We start from the raw sequence: 19,513 nt of genomic DNA on the forward strand, positions 1-19,513 counted from the left end.
TTTTCTTTATTTATGTAGAAGGCAGTCAGATTATAGGCATCTGCCAATTCAAAAACCCCTTCTTAGAAAAATAAAAGTCCACCTAGAATCCACTTCCCTCTGGTCTTCAAATGGGTGAAACAGATACCTGAAGGCAATGTTTAAGAGAAAGATAAGAGATCAAAGTGGGGAGTGGGTGACCTTTCCTCCCTTTACCTTCATTTTAAAAGAATGCAGAGGAGAGAGCAAGGTGACAGCACACTGTTACGGAAGAAAAGACCAGAAATCTCTATGTCTCCTACAAAATTAAAGACTTTTAGCTCTGTCATGCTAACAGGTGAGACAGATAAATTATCAAATGTGCACAGGCTCAGATTCTAAAATAAAACTTGGCTGGCTTTGGAAAAAATGCATATTTGGTGAAATATTTTAAATAATTTTATTTTTGAAACTAATATTACAGTTCTTAAACCTTAAAATTAAATCCTTGAAATGAAGTTACATTATATTCAATCAGGCTGCAGATATCCCCTCAGAGCTGTTCAATATAGGAAGTAGAGATGATCAGAGCATCACAAAATTTAAGACTAATAAAAATTATTTTAATGACGATTGTAATAATTACAGTTATGAGTTTATCAATAACAAGAAAGGATTCTTTTTGATACTGTAGAAACTAAAAGGACAAGAAACCGCGTGGTTTGTTTTTTAAAAACATCTGTTATACGTACACGTACACACACACACACACACACACAAACGCACAGTGCCAAGGCTAAAGAAAGCTACTTAAAGTAGATATACCTTCCTTATTTCTCAGGGCTATCAAAAGTGAGAACAGACGGGGCCTTTCATTTCCCAGGGTCATAGACAAAGAAACTAGGCTCAGAGAAATGGTGTGACTATCACATACAACTTGAATCTACTGCCTTTCAACATCAATACTACTTCTCATCTCTCCCGCCCTTCTTTTATTACATCTTATTAAAGAGTTAAATGTAAATAGATATCACTTACTAACAATTCTAAGTCACAGGTCAAAGAACTGCCTCAGAGTAGTGTGTGGAAAGCACTCCTTTTTCACCCTCATTTCTCTCTATAGAGGGTGGCATTATCAGCCCTGGAGGATAATGAATATTTTGAACACTATGTACATTTACCTTCAAACAAATTCAGGCACAGCCCATGCTCCCAAACTACCCAACAACCTGAAAAGACTGATTTCACTTTCCAGAGCAAGCAGAATGCTTTAAGGAAAGAGATATTAACTCATGTTCATTTGTTTCATATAGAGCTCAGAGTAGGGAAAAGAAATCAAGTTAACATTCATCCAGTCTAACAGTAATCTTAGTTCTCTAAATGAAGTTACATGGCACAGTATCACATTTAGCAAATGGCCTCTCTTTATTTTCTAAGGAGCACTTGCTCCCAATGATTTTAGTCTGCAGTATTTATGGGTGCCCAATGCCATCCACATAAGATATCACAGTTGAGAAAAACAAACACACAAATGCTGTCAAGTTTCATATACCGCCCTGTCCTGGGCGTGTTTTATTATGATCACTGATGTGCTTAATCTTTTCTCCTTTCTCAGCATTTATCCATTCAGTTTATCCACACTCAAAAATTTATGTACAAGGTTCTTTCTGCATCTGAGTTAAAGGTAAGGGCTACATAGCCTGTATAGATTTAGGAAATAAAACCAAATAAACAGCATGATAACTATTTGGAGACATAATACTAATTAGCTTTAGATCCATCTAAATCTTTAGTAATTTTCCTTCCAGGAACTAAGGGTACAGTACTAGGAAAACTTGACTGTAAAAGAAAATGACAGTATGGTAGAAGTAGTTCTATTTTTAAACATATTCTAAATGTGCTTAAAATGAGTGTCACACACTACACTCATGAAGCGGAAACCACATTTGTCTTACTCAACAGAGTCAAAGAAAAATCAATATTACTTTCTGGAGTTATTATTCCCCACAAGTGGGTCAGTTAAAAAAAGACTCCCTGGGTGACTGGATTTCCGTATCATAGTAACAGTCTAAGTTTAACTTGTTTTTTTCCCGTGGGGGGACAGGCTAATACATGTTGGAAATCATTAGGCTTCGGTACTAAGTAATGAAGGCCCTGCTTGAGGACTGGAGCTGTAAGCCTAGCTCCAGGCTTAGCCCTCTGCCTTCCATTAATTATTAATTATGAAAAGCAGGTTCCCTCATGGTCTGGAGAGCTGCACCTTAGTGGAGAGATGCCAACTCTCAGTGCCCTGTAATACAAACTGTATTTGCTTTTCAGAGAAAAATTGCTTTTATTTGGTGACCAAATTAATACATGCTCTTTTTAACAAGTCAAACTCTAGAAGCATGTAAACAAAACGTTAACAGTCTCCTACTTCCTTCCAAATCTCATCCTCCTGAGATAACCAGTGTCTAGAGTCTGGTATATATCCTTCCAAAGCTTTTCTTCCTTGTAAAACACATACATGCGTAAGTGGATGATAACCTCCCTCCCTCATTTTTGAGTGGGACTGTACCACACGCTTCTCTTCTACAACTTGTTTTCTCATCTAATACAAACAGATCATCTTTCTGCGTCAGTATGTTAAAATCTAACGCACTCCTTTGACAGCTGCATAATACACAGAGTACAAATGTGCCACCACCTATTCCATCCCTCTGCCGATCGACACGGAATGCTTCCGGTCCTTTGCTGATAGAAATAATTCAGCCTATTTGTTTGTGCATCAATGACTCTATTTTGCAGTATTTATGGGTGCCCAATGCCATCCACATTTTTGAAACCCAACAGGCTCTAAAAATTCAGAAGTTTTTCTTTGATTCATGTGGTGCCAAAAATGATTTAAACTTATGTGAATATTCATCTGTTCCCTTTAGAAATATAAACGTGTTTGCTTATGGGGTGCTGTCCCAAACCTCGAGGGAGGTGTTATACAATATACAGTAATATGCACCGTATTATCTTTAATAACCTGAAAATCTCTGAAATCTGAAACACAAATGGCCTCAAGAGTTTTGGATAACGGATTGTGAACCTGTATTTCTAAAAGTATAACTGTGGGTCTAAGAGTTTGTACAATTAAAATTTTTTTAACCTTTCTTATATTTTATATAACGTTTAAAGGTTACTTTCCATTTACAGTTATTACAGAAGATTGGCTATATTCCCCATGTTGTACAATACATCCTTGACCCTATCTTACGTCCAATAGTTTGCATCTCCCACCCCTATATATATTTTTTTAATCCATATGGCAAAATTACCAAAAAGTTGTAGAAATTCATACTCCCCATTGGCCACACAGGAGAGGGTTTCTTTCCACGCTACCTTCACTACCATTTAATGTTAGCATCCTTTGCATTATTGCTAATTTGATGGGCAAAAAGTTGTATCAGGTCATTTCAATTGCTATTTCTCAATGAAGTTTATCTTGTTGTGAAGTTCATCTTCTTTGAAATACACAGTCATGTTCTTTGCCCATTTTTCTCCTGGGTTGTTCACCTTCTACTTATCAATTTGTAGGAGCTCCCTGAAAACCATGTGCCTCTTGGTGTCATATGACGCATGTGTGTCACAGGACACTCTAGCCTATGGTTTCATTTTTCCCGCTTTGCTAATGCTGACTTTAGCCACACACTAATTTTAATTTTTATTTGCTCAAATGTGGACATTTTTTCCTGTATGGAGTCTGTTTTTCACCTTGCTTGAGAAGGTCCTCTTACCCTAACCCAAAGTGGCACAAATGTTCTCCTATATTTCCTTCTAATATTTATATATTTTATTTTTCACATTTAGACCTTTATTTCACCTGACATTTATTTTATGTTAGGTGGAGGTCTAACAATTTTTTTTCTGGTAGCTAATTATGCCAATATCATTTATTAAATAAACCATCCACTTCAATTTCCATTCAATTTAAATAAATTTCATAGTATAGGGGAAGAGAGAACAAAAAGAGAAGCTTAGTGCCATTCCAGTAAAACAGACGAAGAAAAAGGCTTGGGTAAAAACAAGCTGCATTTACTTTTTCTTTCTCTTTTCTTTTTCTCCAAGAGAATTTATAAAATCAAGTGCCTGTATTTTTGTCCTTCCTAAGAGCCCACTTTGTGGTTTTGAGTCAGCAAAATGCTTTAATAAAATTATTAGTTTGATAGAGTAGCTTTTCTCTTTTCTCTTTAGAAGGACAAATCTTGGGAAGGGTATTAAAGTACATTTTGAAAATCTGTACTGAATGCACTTTCTCTCAAGAAACATTAGTTAAGTCAATGAATGAAAGACATCAGTCAGCAACTTCCTGATCCATCTTCCATGCACTCCTCAAATCCCAATTCCTTTAGTATGGAACTTTACTGGCTTATGAACTTAGTCCTACACCATGTTTTAATATTTTTGCCCCAATCCAGGAATGATACAGGGCAACCTGAACATGCTCTGTTATGTAAGAAAGGCAAATAATCTGCAAAACAGTTAAGAGGCTCTCTCTCCTGGATGCAGGAGAAAAGAAAGGATACCTTTTACTCCATGTTCTTCTTGGACTTGTCTGCAGCTGTGGTGGCATGAGACACATTGGAATCTTTGGGCCTGCTTCAGAATTGCTGGGAACACCTACCCTTCAGAAAGCATGACTCATCTCCTTTTAGCTCTCACCAAACTGTACTGTGCTGAAATTGAACTCTCATCGGTGACTTCTCCATTTCTTGGTGCAGCACTTTTTTCCTGTTGTCCCTTTACCACTTTGAAATGAATCCACGTGAACTTATGTATGCCATTCTGTTCCAAGGCTCAAATGGCCCACTGGCCTTGTTCCCAGCTAGCACCTGCCAGGGTCTTCTGGGAGGGAGGTTCAGCGCACCCAAATGCTAATGCAGCACACAGCCAGCTTCTCAATACTTGAGCAAAATAAACACAAACCACCCCATCTTCGTCCTAATCACCATAAATGACTGTCAGTATAACCAAAACAAGCATATTACCTTCTCATAGGACTAGAAAACAAAAATAAACACATGCATATTTTACCTGGATAAAATTTAAAATTTACAGCCACAGAAGAATTTGAGCAGCATTTTCCTAAGGACTGCTGCAAATGTGAGAAAGCAGAAAAAGTATACCAAAGCTACAATTCATAAACATAATTTTTCCAAAATAATAATCAAGGAAATAGAGAACACTCAGTGCTGGCAATAATTACAATGGACATGTTGCTGGAAGGGCAAATTAAAGCATCCCCTAAAGAGAGAAATGTTTACTGTAATCCTCCCTTTTAAGATAGTTGAAACAAGAGGCACTTATGGGTTACTTACTTTGTGCCAGATCCTAGACACAGTTAACCCTATGGATACAAGAGGCAACAAGACAGAGCTCCTGCCCACAGCAAGGGAGGGGTGGGGGGGCGTGCAAGGGCAGGCTCCCATGAATCAAGTAATTCCATTACACAGAAAACCACTCCAAATCACAAGACGGTAACCATGCGGCAAGAACAGTCACTAGATCTACAGGAACTGTGCACTAACTAAATTCATGAAAACAGCAAGTCCTCAGTGGCATAAATCTGTCATTTTCTGATTCTTTTATAAATTGGCAACATAACAATCAAAAAAACAAAGAAGAAATATGTTATGTTACAGTTAAACATCTCTTATGAAATAGTTTCTCACTTTATCTATGACTACATTTTTTCATTTTCTTACCAACAGATCTGCCCATAGTTAGCCAATTTAATTGAGATACTATTCAAGAGATGTTTAATATTAACCTCCACACTAGTAGGACAAATAACAAAATATAAAAAGAACATTTCTGGGCTTCCCTGGTGGCGCAGTGGTTGGGGGTCCACCTGCCGGTGCAGGGGACACAGGTTCGTGCCCCAGTCCGGGAGGATCCCGCGGAGCGGCTGGGCCCGTGAGCCATGGCCGCTGAGCCTGCGCGTCCGGAGCCTGTGCTCCGCAACGGGGGAGGCCACAGCGGTGAGAGGCCCGCGTACCGCAAAAAAAAAAAAAAAAAAAAAACAAAGAACATTTCTGTAACAGGCAGAAAACGTATTGCTATTTCCACTTCTCAAAGCAGAGAAGACCCACACAGTATACTTAGATTAAATCCCAGTTGAGTCATACAAGGATATGTAAAAATGAAAATCAGGTAATGTCTCTATCAAGGATATTAGATTACCAAAGGAGAAGGCGAACATAAGCTAAAGCCAGAAAGAATAATCATGTCACGAAAACATGCTCAGACATGGAAAGCTTAAGCTCACATCACAAACAGACCAGGCATATCTGATAGTTAAATAGAAAAAATCAAAAATCCAATACCCAAAGTTTACTAGGGATAATAAAAGTCCGATCCTAGGACTGAACCATTCATTCACTAAACATTTTCTGAGTTCTTATTAGGCATAAAGGGTGTGAAGCATACACATGTGAATTAGGCATGGTTTTCATCCTCCAGGAACTTGAAACAGTTTGGGAGCAAAGCTGCTATAATAAAAAGCAGAAGATGAAACATACTGGAAAAAAAAATACCATAAATGCTTGCAGAAGAGAAAACTCATTTTTACCTAAGGGACATGAACAAGAGTTCAATAGGCAGATGGGGAATTGAAAAGAGAGCATTCATAAAGAATAGGCTGGTGTGACTGTTTCTCAAACTTCACTAAGCATTGTTAGAATGCAGATTGCTGGGCCCCATCACCAGAGGTTCTGATTCAGCAGGTCTGGGATGAACACCAGGTACCTCTGTTTCTAGTAAATACCCCAGGTGATTCTGATGTAGGCATTTCATAAATCACATTTTGAGAAACACTAATTTGGGGGGCAAAGACTCCACGGTGTTCTTGGAAAACGTTAAGCAAACTATATTGTTAAGCAGAAAGCACTCCTGGGGTCGTAAAGGATGCTTAGAGTATTCACAGAGCACCTTGAATTCCAGATGAAGACACAGCTATTTACCTATGAATTTTTTTTTTTAGCTTTTTTTTTTTTTTTAATTTGTTTATTTTTTGTCTGTGTTGGGTCTTCACTTCTGTTGCAAGGGCTTTCTCTAGTTGCGGCAAGCGGGGGCCACTCTTCATCGCGGAGCACGGGCCTCTCACTGTTGCAGCCTTTCTTTTTGCGGAGCACAGGCTCCAGACACGCAGGCTCAGTAGTTGTGGCTCACGGGCCTAGCTGCTCCGTGGCATGTGGGATCTTCCCAGACCAGGGCTCGAACCCGTGTCCCCTGCATCGGCAGGCAGATTCTCAACCACTGTGCCACCAGGGAAGCCCTACCTATGACAATTTTTGAACAGGGGAGTCTAGAACACATGGATTTGTGTATTACATAAATCAAGTAACAGCTCCCTTTCCCTTCTTGTGCTTCCCCTACACACACACACACACACACACACACACACACACACACACACGATCTCTCTATGTAGGGTGAAAGTGAGGCTTCTGACAGAAATCTTTAAATTGGAGGAAAGTACAACTATTTGGAAAGTCACACTTTCCCTAAGGTTTCTTGTTAATTATGAGTCCCAAAGACATCACCGGGGAGGGATGGGTGTGCCCTACTTTCGAGAGGCCTCTGTCAAATACCTTGCCAGCTCTAGCATCACCATCCTAACCCAGCCATGGGAAATGACAACAGGAATCTGACTCTTCCATCCAAAGCTCTATTACTGCAGAGCGCATGGTGAGTGACATCAAAATTGCAGGCACTCTTAGGACAAACAGAAACCCTCATGGGTCTTTAATTTTCAAAAGTTACACGTGCGTGTTGTTAGAAGGAAGTCCAGTGTTAGCTGTACTGTTAGCTGTGTCTGTCTGACATGAGGCAGAGGGGAGAGGGAGAAAGAGGAACATTACTGGTTTCCATCAGCATTCTCACACTAGCAACCAGAACATTATTTTAGAAGTTATCAGTAATGATGTTAATCATGTTCCCAAGTCACAAGTTACTATGCTATTTAACCATCAACAACTGCAAAATAATTATCTGTTGGCCAGCTCACTGCATGCTTATCCTTTTCCCCTAAGAGCTAGGCAAAGTGAAAAGTTGGTTACCACTCAGAATAGCAAATTTCTGCAAATACTATGTTTAACATTAAACTCTTACAGTTAAAACTGAGAGAGTACAGCGAGGAGCTCAACTAAAACAAACAGAAGAACAGAATTGGCCAGAATACAATAGCCTCACTGGATTCAAGCCAAGGCTTCTGAAGATCTCGCCCCACTTTTTATGTAAGTGGGGAAAAAAAAGTTAAAGAACATCTTAAAGGATCCCAAGAAGGCAACAGGGCAAACTGAATTCAATATAGTCTGGCTGATAAATAAATCTTTTGTTTCTTCTGAGCTCTCTCTTCTAAATGCGCTGTATGAGGGCAGAAGAAAATAGGCTATTATTGCCAGAAATGAGGCCGAGAGCCGTCACCAAGGAGAGCACCAAAGGCTACACAATCTCAGCGTCCCAAGCACCAAGCAAACGCCTTCCTTTGATCACATGCTCAGGGAAAAAATGGGAATTGTGTGAGATGGAAAGCTTCCCAAGAGGATCAAAACTCCATCTGAAAGGCAAAGCTGCATAAAGAAAGGAACTTCAGTGTTGGGAAAAGTTAACTGGAAAAAGGGCATTCCGTACAGTCTCTGAAATTCCTTAGACATTCGGCAAGCCTCACCAAACCCAGTAGTGAAAATTCCTTCCCAAGCCCTGAGCAGCGACTGTGCTAAGTGTTTTGTCTTTAATGCATCGGCTATGCCCTTCCTTCAGCAGTGCGTGGCTCTTGTTTGCTTGCAATATTTTTTATATGACAGAGCATCTTTAAAGAAGCTGAAACTGTTCTAAGAACTGCAGTCTATGTCTGGCAAATAAGCTGAAAAAATATTTTAGCATGCCACCCCTGATCCCACTATGTTAATGAATCATCACTGTTTCCATTAAAAGTGAGTCACTGATAAAATCACTGATAAAAACAAAAATTAAAATCTCTCTTTCTATAAAAACCTGGAAATGCGAACTTTTGGTAAGGATAAGTAATTAAAACGAATAACTCTGTAGCTCTGGACTGCCAAGATCCCCAAAAGAACAGAGTAGGAAATAAGGTCATTTGTTTTCCATTTCATGGAGACTAAAAATGTAGAAAATTAAGCTTTCTAAGAAGAAAGGTACTTGATAAATGCCAGGCATAATTATGAGTTTCTCAATGCTCATTTCTTCAATAACTTTCATTCTTTTATACCCACATACTTGCACACCCAACTCAACTTCATTCCTTCACTCCCATTTGAAAAATTCTCATCCCTCCCATCTCTCTTAGTCTTTTCAGCTGAAAGAAATTTCACATCTAATCAGATAACATTCCAAGTACCGGGGTGGACAAAGCTACCAGAAACATATACATACGAATTATTACTATCAAACTTGGCTTTTGAGTTTGCTCTTGACATTGCTCTTTGTAAACACTGCACTGGATATCACCGTAAAAGAACTCTGAGCTATCATCCCTTACAAACTTTAGATCTGTCAATACAATATTACGACACATGAAATTTTAATAAATGATAGATTTAGCTCTTTTAAATGTAAAAGTACATTTGAAACGTTTGAACACCAATATAATTTAGTACAAATAAGTTCACGCTGCTTTGATACCATATTAAAAACAACAAAATTAAGACATGGGGAGGAAAATTATATTCCTTGAATTTAAGCCAACAAAAAGTTGTCCTCTTCATTGACTTTACAAAGAAACTTACTATATTTTATTAAAACAATTCTCCATTGCAAATAATAACAATTTAGTACTAATACCATCTGGGTCATCTAAATGGAATACGATTATAATGTAAGTGAAATACTACGTATTAATAAAATAGAGGTAAATAATGCATCGTAATTATTAGTAACATATAAAATCCGGAAAGAAACCATTAAAACTACCAAAAATTACTCTGATTTTGCCTTGACTCTATTTTTGAAAACTAACTGAAGAGTTCCAATGCCAATAAAGGAAAAACAAACACTGGTAGTTCCAAGAACAATGTTTTCCCTCTGAAACTGCTGGCCTGTGTGTGTACATCAGCATGCCATCTTTCCAGAATTAGAATGTTGTTGCAAATACCATTTTAAATGTTCTATGGAAATTGCTCATTTGTTTAAGGTGAGAATTTGCAATAGAAAGAAAAATATTAGGGGGATATGTGGTTAAGAGAAAAAGTCTTAGAACTCCTATGCATTATAAATGCTTTGTATGTAACGTTTCTCTCTGGATATTCGCCCTGACACTGTAACCTAAAAATTCATCCCTTGAGACTGTGGTAAAAACATAAAAATAAATTACCCTTTGGTACTTCTCTAACATATTCCCTGTGAAACATACACTAGAGATCAACACAAATTCCTTAAACATACAACTAAAACTAATAAATTAAATAAATGGCATATCTCAAAAATACCATACTAACTGTATGACTCTAAATAAGCTACATCAGTGCTTTCTGAAGTATAAATGAGTTTTAAATATATATAATTTCAATTCCTAGCATCGAACATCTGTGTGTGTGTACACATATACTTACAAACTTACTACTTTGAAAACTTGGCAATAAAATCTTTCATGAATAATGGGGATGGGAGACAAAAATCTCACATTAGTATGTGGAGAAAAAGAAATTGGTTTAAAGCCTAGTTTTTACCGAAGGGCAAATACAACATCACCTTCACCAGCTGCTCAGCCTCCACATCCGAGTCCCCTCAACCTACCTCCCCCACGCACAGCTCGGGACATCAGCTCAGTGCTTTGTGACCGCCTAGAGGGGCGGGATAGGGAGGGCGGGAGGGAGACCCAAGAGGGAGGGGACGTGGGGATATGTGTATGCGTATAGCTGATTAACTTTGTTATACAGCAGAAACTCACACAACGTGGTAAAGCAATTATACTCCAATAAAGAGGTTAAAAAAAAAAAAGCAACAGAAACTTAACAAACCTTCCTGGCAGTGCAAAACTGAAAAGTCTCCCACCTTAAACAAATCAAAGTCATGGCTTTATACTACACACTATACAGTGCAAGCTGATAATATGTAACTTGATATGCTTTGTTTTGCTTTGTAAAAACAATGTAAGTGAATGATGCGGGACACAAGTACATACTATATGACTCGTTTATATTATGAACAAAACCAGGCAAAACTCTTCATGGTGTTAGAAGTGCGCACAGTGATTATCTTTAGGGTACTAAGAGGAGGGGTGCAGGGAGGGCTTCTGTGCCCTCCCTGAAAATAGTAATTTTCTACTTCTCAGTATGAGCACTGGTCACATGTGTTATTTTGTGGAAACCCATGGAACTGCACACTCATTATACTTCTGCAAAAAGACTTCCAAAAGATGATACAAGGAATATAAGGAATTACATGAGACCCCAGATCCTCTCCCCAATTCCAGCAGGAGACAGTTTATTCCCTGGAAGAAACTGAATCCCAGAGTCCTGGCTCCAAGGCATCAGGAATAGTAGAAAACACTGTTCTGAAAACGGGATCAAATAAAAATCCACACGCTAAACCCTGAGATTGCAGCTCTCTACCCTACTCCACTCCCTGAATCTTGGCATGTACTGCCCAGGCAGAAGACCAAAGGATTCCTCTCAAGTAAAACTGACATGTCCTAGGGAGAAGATCCACAGATACTGTCTTTGGAAGTTCCCCAAGGAAACCACAAGGCTCTCCCCCGATAGCACTGCAATGGAGGAGAAGCGCTGTCCACAGACCACAGCACCTAATTCGCTTCTCAGTGGCTCACCATTAAATAGGAACAGAGAGCAAAGGATCTCCAAACAGTGAGGTCAAGTTCCTAACATAAGAGTCAGACACCCACACAAACAGGAAAAAAAAAAAATCAAGACAGTGCAAGAAGGAAATTAATTAATTAATTACTTTAATGTCCTCAGAAAGAGAAGGAATGCACCCATGGCAGCGGTGGGGAACAGAATGCTGTTAAAAAGCACACAAATTAAACCAACGAACAAGAAAGAGCTCTTAAAAAATATCAGCAGAAATTCAGAAGGTTAAGATAAAGTAGAGAAAACCTGTCAAGAAGTAGGGCATTAAGAGAAATAGGAAAATTACAGCATTAGAGGACAAATGAGGAGGTCCTGCCTAACTGACAGGAATTCAGAGGAAGAAAAGAGAAAACCAAGGTGCGGATGAGGTTATCAAAAAACACAATGAGGAAGTTTTCCAGAACTGAAGGACGTCTTTTTTTCAGATCGAGTGTTCATCATAGCTGCTGAAATGAATAAAGACTGCTAAAAAAGAAAATCCTAAAACCTCTTTGGGGGTTATTAAAAAAAAAAAGAAGAAAGGAGGTCTACAAAGACAGGAACCAAGAGTATAACACTTTTTAATAGCAACTGTAGAAGCTAGAAAACAATAGTGCACAGGCTTCAAAATTCTGAGGAAACATGTTTTCCTATCCAGAGACCAGACAAATTATCAATCAAGTGTGTGAGACATATATTTTTAGATATACAAAGTGCCTAGTAAATTTGTCTCCCATGTCCCCTTTCTCAGGAAGATCCTAGAAGCTATTCCATTAAAAAGAGGGAGTAAACCAAGAAAGAATCGCTAGACACAGGAAGACATATAGAAAACAAAGGAGAGACGAAAAGGGAATTACCAGGAAAATGACAAAAGGTAACCCCGGGACAACAGCTCGGTAGCAGGCCTATGGAGCAGGTGCCTACGCTGGCTCCAGGAGGGAAGAAGTCTCCAAGACAAAGGTGTTGAGAAGAGGGTTAGAGTTCTGCCACCTTAACAACACTAGAGAAAAAAGTACACCAGTGAAAAAGAGAGGCTACTATCCAGCCAGCACAGGAAAGGAAATGTAATTGTTGCATTTAAGTGGCTTAGGAGAATCACAGTTCCATGCTCAAAATAATGTGAGCCCTCAACATCTACTTAACCAGAAACGGATATCTGTACATTGAGAGGATGGGGGAAGTGGCGGTCTGGGCATGTGGCATGGGGCTGAGGGGCTGTGAGACAATCTAAGAGTTAAATCCTCATCTTCTATTGTAATATGCCAACCCATAATGCCCAATAACAAAAAATTCAAAAATAGCAGTACATACATACTATTTCAGAAGATGGAAGAAAACAGCAAGAAGAGTCCTGAGAATCAAAAGTAGTCACCTAGGGAACAGGACTTAGGTATAAGGATGGGCTGGAGTTCCTATTTCCTATGTCTTATTGCCTATTAGGATTTTTTAAAACTCTATATAGGATATTACTTTGATGGGACAAATGTTTAAATTTTTAAAAATACAAAACAAAACCAAAAAATGCACAAAATAGTAGGCAAGAAAACTAAACAGGATGAACTGCAGTGGGAAAATGACAGTTAAGACAACCATTTCTCCAAAGCTCCTGCAGTAGCCCCTGTGAGAGCTGAGAAGTGCTTCCCCTCACAGCTGGGTGGAGAGGGTATGTGCTAAGAGACAGAGGAGAAGCAGCAGAGGAAGCAGACAAGAAAGGTGGACGTGTTGAAAAGCTATTTACAGATTTAGAATCAACAGATATGAGGAACCAATCAGGAGATTCTGAAAGTACCAACAGGCAAGGCAATGCCCCAAATATCCCTCCATCTGGGTATTTATTTATTTAGTCCATATATGCTGACCCTTTGGGACTATCACATTCCCCTATGTTATGAGAAGCATTTTGATTTCCTTTTTGTTTAGGCTTTAATTTTTGGATTATTATGAAATACACAAATAGAAAAATACAGAAAATAATAATGATCATCCAAGTATCCACTATTCAGCTTTTTCAAATATTAACATTTTGTCTGTCTCTAATTTTTTGTAAAGAAATAAACATTTTGGATATAGTTAGAGTTGAAATCCTCTTCAAATCATTCCCTAATCGCATTCCCAAATGCCTCCCAGAAGGTAACCGTTAACCTGATCTTGGCATTTAACATCTCCCTCTACCTCATCTCTAAAATGAGAGCACTGGTTTGGATAAATTCTAATGCCCCTTTCTGTTCTAAGACAGCAAGATTTAATAGCATGATATAAAGTTCTTGATGTTCTGTAATGAAGTGCAGAAGCCTACAATGCTGTGAAATACACAAGAATACTTCAAAATAATTTCAAGCCTCAAAAACAGATTAAATCATGGTATAATCCTTTAGCAAAAAATCATTGTAACTTTATTACAGTACTGTCAGTAAAAATAGTATTATGAGTGCATAGGGCATATAAAAACCTAAGTTCAAGAAGTTCCTGTGGTTCCCTTTCACTGTAACCATCAGCTCCAGGGAACAATAAGGAAGTGCTCGAGCACAATATCCTTCTGGAGTTCTTACTGCCTATGGAGCTAATTCAGTGCAGCATCAAACTGTCCCCATTGTCACAGTATTCTTCTCTGCCAGGCAATCATGGCAAAAATATTCTTTTTAAAAATGCATAATGCTGAACAAGACAAGGATGTCCACTCTCGCCACTATTATTCAACATAGTTTTAGAAGTCCTAGCCATGGCAATCAGAGAAGAAAAAGAAATAAAAGGAATACAAATTGGAAAGAAGAAGGAAAACTGTCACTGTTTGCAGATGACATGATACTATACATAGAGAATCTTAAAGATGCCACCAGAAAACTACTAGAGCTAATCAATGAATCTGGTAAAGTTGCAGGATACAAAATTAATGCACAGAAATCTCTTGCATTCCTATATACTAATGATGAAAAATCTGAAAGAGAAATTAAGGAAACTCTCCCATTTGCCATTGCAACAAAAAGAATAAAATACCTAGGAATAAACCTACCTAGGGAGACAAAAGACCTGTATGCAGAAAACCATAAGACAGTGATGAAAGAAATTAAAGATGATACCAACAGATGGAGAGATATACCATGTTCTTGTATTGGAAGAATCAATATTGTGAAAATGACCGTACTACCCAAAGCAATCTACAGATTCCATGCAATCCCTATCAAATTACCAATGGCGTTTTCCACAGAACTAGAACAAAAAATCTTAAAATCTGTATGGGGACACAAAAGACCCCGAATAGCTAAAGCAGTCTTGAGGGGAAAAAAACAGAGCTGGAGGAATCAGACTCCCTGAGTTCAGACTATAATACGAAGCTACAGTAATCAAGACAGTATGGTACTGGCACAAAAACAGAAATATAGATCAGTGGAACAGGATAGAAAGCCCAGAGATAAACCCATGCACCTATGGTCAACTAATCTATGACAAAGGAGGCAAGGATATACAATGGAGAAAAGACAGTCTCTTCAATAAGTGGTGCTGGGAAAACTGGACAGATACATGTAAAAGAATGAAATTAGAACACTTCCTAACACCATGCACAAAAATAAACTCTAAATGGATTAGAGAACTAAATGTAAGACTGGACACTATAAAACTCTTACAGGAAAACACAGGAAGAACACTCTTTGACCTAAATCACAGCAAGATCTTTTTTGATCCACCTCCTAGAGTAATGGAAATAAAAACAAAAATAAACAAATAGGATCTAATGAAACTTAAAAGCTTTTGCAAAGCAAAGGAAACTACAAACAAGGGGAAAAGAAAACCCTCAGAATTGGAGAAAATATACGCAAACGAATCAACGGACAAAGGACTAATCTCCAAAATATATAAACAGCTCATGCAGCTCAATATCACAAAGACAAACAACCCAATCCAAAAATGGGCAGAAGACCTAAATAGACATTTCTCCAAAGAAGACATACAGATGGCCAAGAAGCACATGAAAAGCTGCTCAACATCACCAATTATTGGAGAAATGCAAATAAAAAGTACAATGAGGTATCACCTCACACCAGTCAGAATGGGCATCATCAGAAAATCTACAAACAACAAATGCTGGAGAGGGTGTGGAGAAAAGGGAACCCTCTTGCACTGTTGGTGGGAATGTAAATTGATACAGCCACTATGGAGAACAGTATGGAGGTTCCTTAAAAAACTAAACATAGAACTACCATACAACCCAGCAATCCCACTACTAGGCATATACCCTGAGAAAACCATAATTCAAAAAGACACGTGCACCCCAATGTTCATTGCAGCACTATTTACAATAGCCAGGTCATGGAAGCAACCTAAATGCCCATCGACAGACGAATGGATAAAGAAGATGTGGTGCATATATACAATGGAGTATTACTCAGCCATAAAAAGGAATGAAACTGGGTCATTTGTAGAGACATGGATGGATCTAGAGACTGTCCTAAAGAGTGAAGTAAGTCAGAAAGAGAAAAACAAGTATCGTATATTAACGCATATATGTGGAACCTAGAAAAATGGTACAGATGAACCGGTTTGCAGGGCAGAAATAGAGACACAGATGTATAGAACAAACGTATGGACACCATGGCGGGAAAGCCGCGGGGGGGTGGGGGTGGGATGAACTGGGAGATTGGGAATGACATGTATACACTGATGCGTATAAAATGGATGACTAATAAGAACCTGCTGTATAAAAATATAAATAAAATAAAATTCAAAAAAATTGCATAATGCCAATTTTACTTAAAAATGTCCTTGATGATGCAAGGAAGTTATTTGTATTACATCTCAACCGCTGAATACATATCTTTTTTATTTTCTGGGTGATAAAATGGGAAGTACACATAAAGCACTTCTGCTGTATAAAGTATGATGGTTATCCCAAGGAAAACCCTTGTACGATTATTTGAGTTGTGAGCCAAACTAGTCACAATGTTCAGGGAATACCACTTTTACCTGAAAGAACGACTGACCAACTCAGTATTCAGACTTGGGTATTTGGCAGACGTTTTCTCTACAATGAAGTAAGAAGGTCACTTCAGGAAAAACAACTGACAGTATTTGTTGCCAAGGGTAGCCTTCAAGCCTTCAACTGAAATTTAAAATTTTGGAAAACTTGTTTCCACACTGAGCCTGACAACTTCCCAATACTTAAAGATTTTTCTGATGGGATCAGTGGTGATATTAACAACTGTCATTTCTTGAAACTGCATAATGAAATACATTAACATCTGGAATCTCACTGTTATCCAACAAACCAGTATTTTCCAAATGACCAATACTTAATGCAACAAAAGGATGTATGGGGCAAAGATCCATTCAAAGTATGAGAAAGATCAATGGATCCTAATGCAAAAGAATTTTAAAAGTCCACCGATAGGAGTTTACATTCCACACTGCAACCAACATTTAAGAAATTACCACTTGTCAAGTTTTGGTATAATATCAAAGAAGAATATTCACAATCATCTGAAAAGAAAATTAAAATACTCTTCCTTTATTCCACATGTCTGCACAAACTTTATATAAATACTTATTGGATTATTCTTTCTGGATGTTAAAAAACCATAAACACATAATCATAATGGTTAATTTCCATAGTTTAATCTCTGATGATTATCAATCATTTAAGAACAAATGAGCTATCCATTATTTATTTAAGTTATATCCTTCTGTAGTTATACTCTCACATATTTGCAACAAATATATATCAGAGGTTTCATTTACCACAGAATCAAGATTGATCATTGCTCCAAAAAAGAAAACGAAATGAATATGGTAAATTCTTAAATCTGTTTCAGATAAATGCAAATAAAGTCCCTTCCCTGTAGCTAGAGGAGCAGACCCTTTGCATTTCACATGCGACTCTTGAAACCTATACAGTAATCACCCAGATGATGCGGTATTAATGAATTTAAACTTTCGTTTTTAAATTTCTAAGGAAATATCTTTTCATGGAAAAAACTGACCTTTTGTAAATTTTGAAAGAAGTAATTAATCTGACCAAACCCCTATAGTTCAGAGGTAACACAGCAAATATCAACTTTTCACAGACCCATCTGTAGACACGTTAAGAAATACAAGTGATTTAAAGAGAAGTGTTCTTCTTATACAAATCTATCCAGGTAATGACTATCATAAATCATTCATTTCAAAGGCAGAGACCTTGAAAAATATTTCAGAATGAGAACTGAAAATGTCTCCACTACTAAAGTCCTATTACCCTGCCCTCTGAAAGAGAAAGGTTATTAACTGTAGCTTTTTAGTCAGAATATTCAAGAAACAACCAGAAGCTGACACCCCCTCCCCTTCCTAATTATCTACCCACTTCTGCATGCTCACCTTTGCAGTTCATTGAGCCCCCTTGCAGTTGGTAGACTGGGACTCTGCCTTAGGAAGTTCTGTTTTAAATTGAGATGAGTGAGGTCTTGGCTATAGAAGAGGTTGGCAGGCAGATGCTCCAGGCTACAACATGAGAGGTCCACTGAGCTAATACGCTGTGATGCAACCTAGAAAGGGATAAAAACACAACTCAATTTTCATACCATCCTTTATCCTATAACTGTTTTCCACGGACAGAAACAAGATAACCCCATTTGGGAACACAGACCCGCTATGCAATTAGCACCACTATTCAAATATAAAACAAGAGTATTTACTTAGATAGAACTGAGCAAAGTATTACAAAGGCAGGAAACAGTGTCCCTCCGGGGAAGGTACTTACAGTAACCTAGTATAGGAGACAGGTTACAAAGAGCACAGATTATCCTATCAAGTTTAGTGATATCAGTAATCTCCTCCAACTGTAGGGGTTATGTTCCTGAAAACATTCATGGTAAGAGAATTCAGAGCTAAATAATACAAGACTTTAGAGTAAATACAGGGTTGGGAGATAGACACTGAGATCTACACAGAACCTACGAAAGCCCTTGTATATACTGATTTAAAACAGCACAAAGAAACGCAGGATCAGTGGCCTTGTACATATCTTTAATAATAGTGGTAGCATATAATCAGATTCCACTGCTTGCCTGCTGTGAATTTCTCGCGTTGCCTCTCCCACAGTTTCCATTTTGCTTCACATAGGTATTCTAAGTGGAATTTGTTTTATGTCTAAATGTTTATCCACATATTCAAAGTTTTCCCGGTTAAATGGCTCCTATGACAGCCAGAGTCCCAGGGCTACAGGGCATGCGGGAAGCAGAAAAAGCGTTGGGCAGCGTGTATTCTCTCTCCCACGTTCCAGGGACTGTGGCGCCAGGTTATGCCGCGGCACATGGCTTCAGGCCCGCGTACACACACCTTGGCTCCTTCCTCCCTCACAGAGGCTGTGGGGTTACTGTTCCAAGATCTGGGTTGATTCCTCCTCGTGCTCTTTATCTTTATCAAAGCTTTATGGCAAAAACTCCATTCCTTATTTGTGATCTGTTCGATGTCCTTTTCTATTACCAAACCCCAGCTGACCAGCTTTTTTTTTTTTTTTAAACATCTTTTTTGGAGTATAATTGCTTTACAGTGGTGTGTTAGTTTCTTCTGTATAACAAAGTGAATCAGCTATACATATACATGTATCCCCATATCTCCTCCCTCTTGCGTCTCCCTCCCTCCCTCTAGGTGGTCACAAAGCTGATCTCCCTGTGCCATGCAGCTGCTTCCCACTAGCTATCTATTTTACATATCAAACCCCAGCTTTCCTCTTTCATGATTATAAAAAGCAG

The 19,513-nt window shown here is 38.3% G+C and overlaps 1 protein-coding gene across 3 annotated transcripts in view; it reads right to left on the reverse strand.

The window, feature by feature from the left end:
* Positions 1-19,513, reverse strand: part of PHLPP1 (PH domain and leucine rich repeat protein phosphatase 1) — a 212,502-nt gene that overhangs the window by 61,660 nt on the left and 131,329 nt on the right. For all 3 annotated transcript variants that reach the window (XM_060170722.1, XM_060170723.1, XM_060170721.1), the window contains exon 4: positions 18,138-18,304. In XM_060170722.1, coding sequence (XP_060026705.1) covers positions 18,138-18,304 — 167 coding nt within the window. The remainder of the gene's footprint in view (positions 1-18,137; positions 18,305-19,513) is intronic.

Source organism: Lagenorhynchus albirostris, chromosome 14 (assembly GCF_949774975.1).
Source record: "Lagenorhynchus albirostris chromosome 14, mLagAlb1.1, whole genome shotgun sequence".
Lineage (NCBI taxonomy): Eukaryota > Metazoa > Chordata > Mammalia > Artiodactyla > Delphinidae > Lagenorhynchus > Lagenorhynchus albirostris.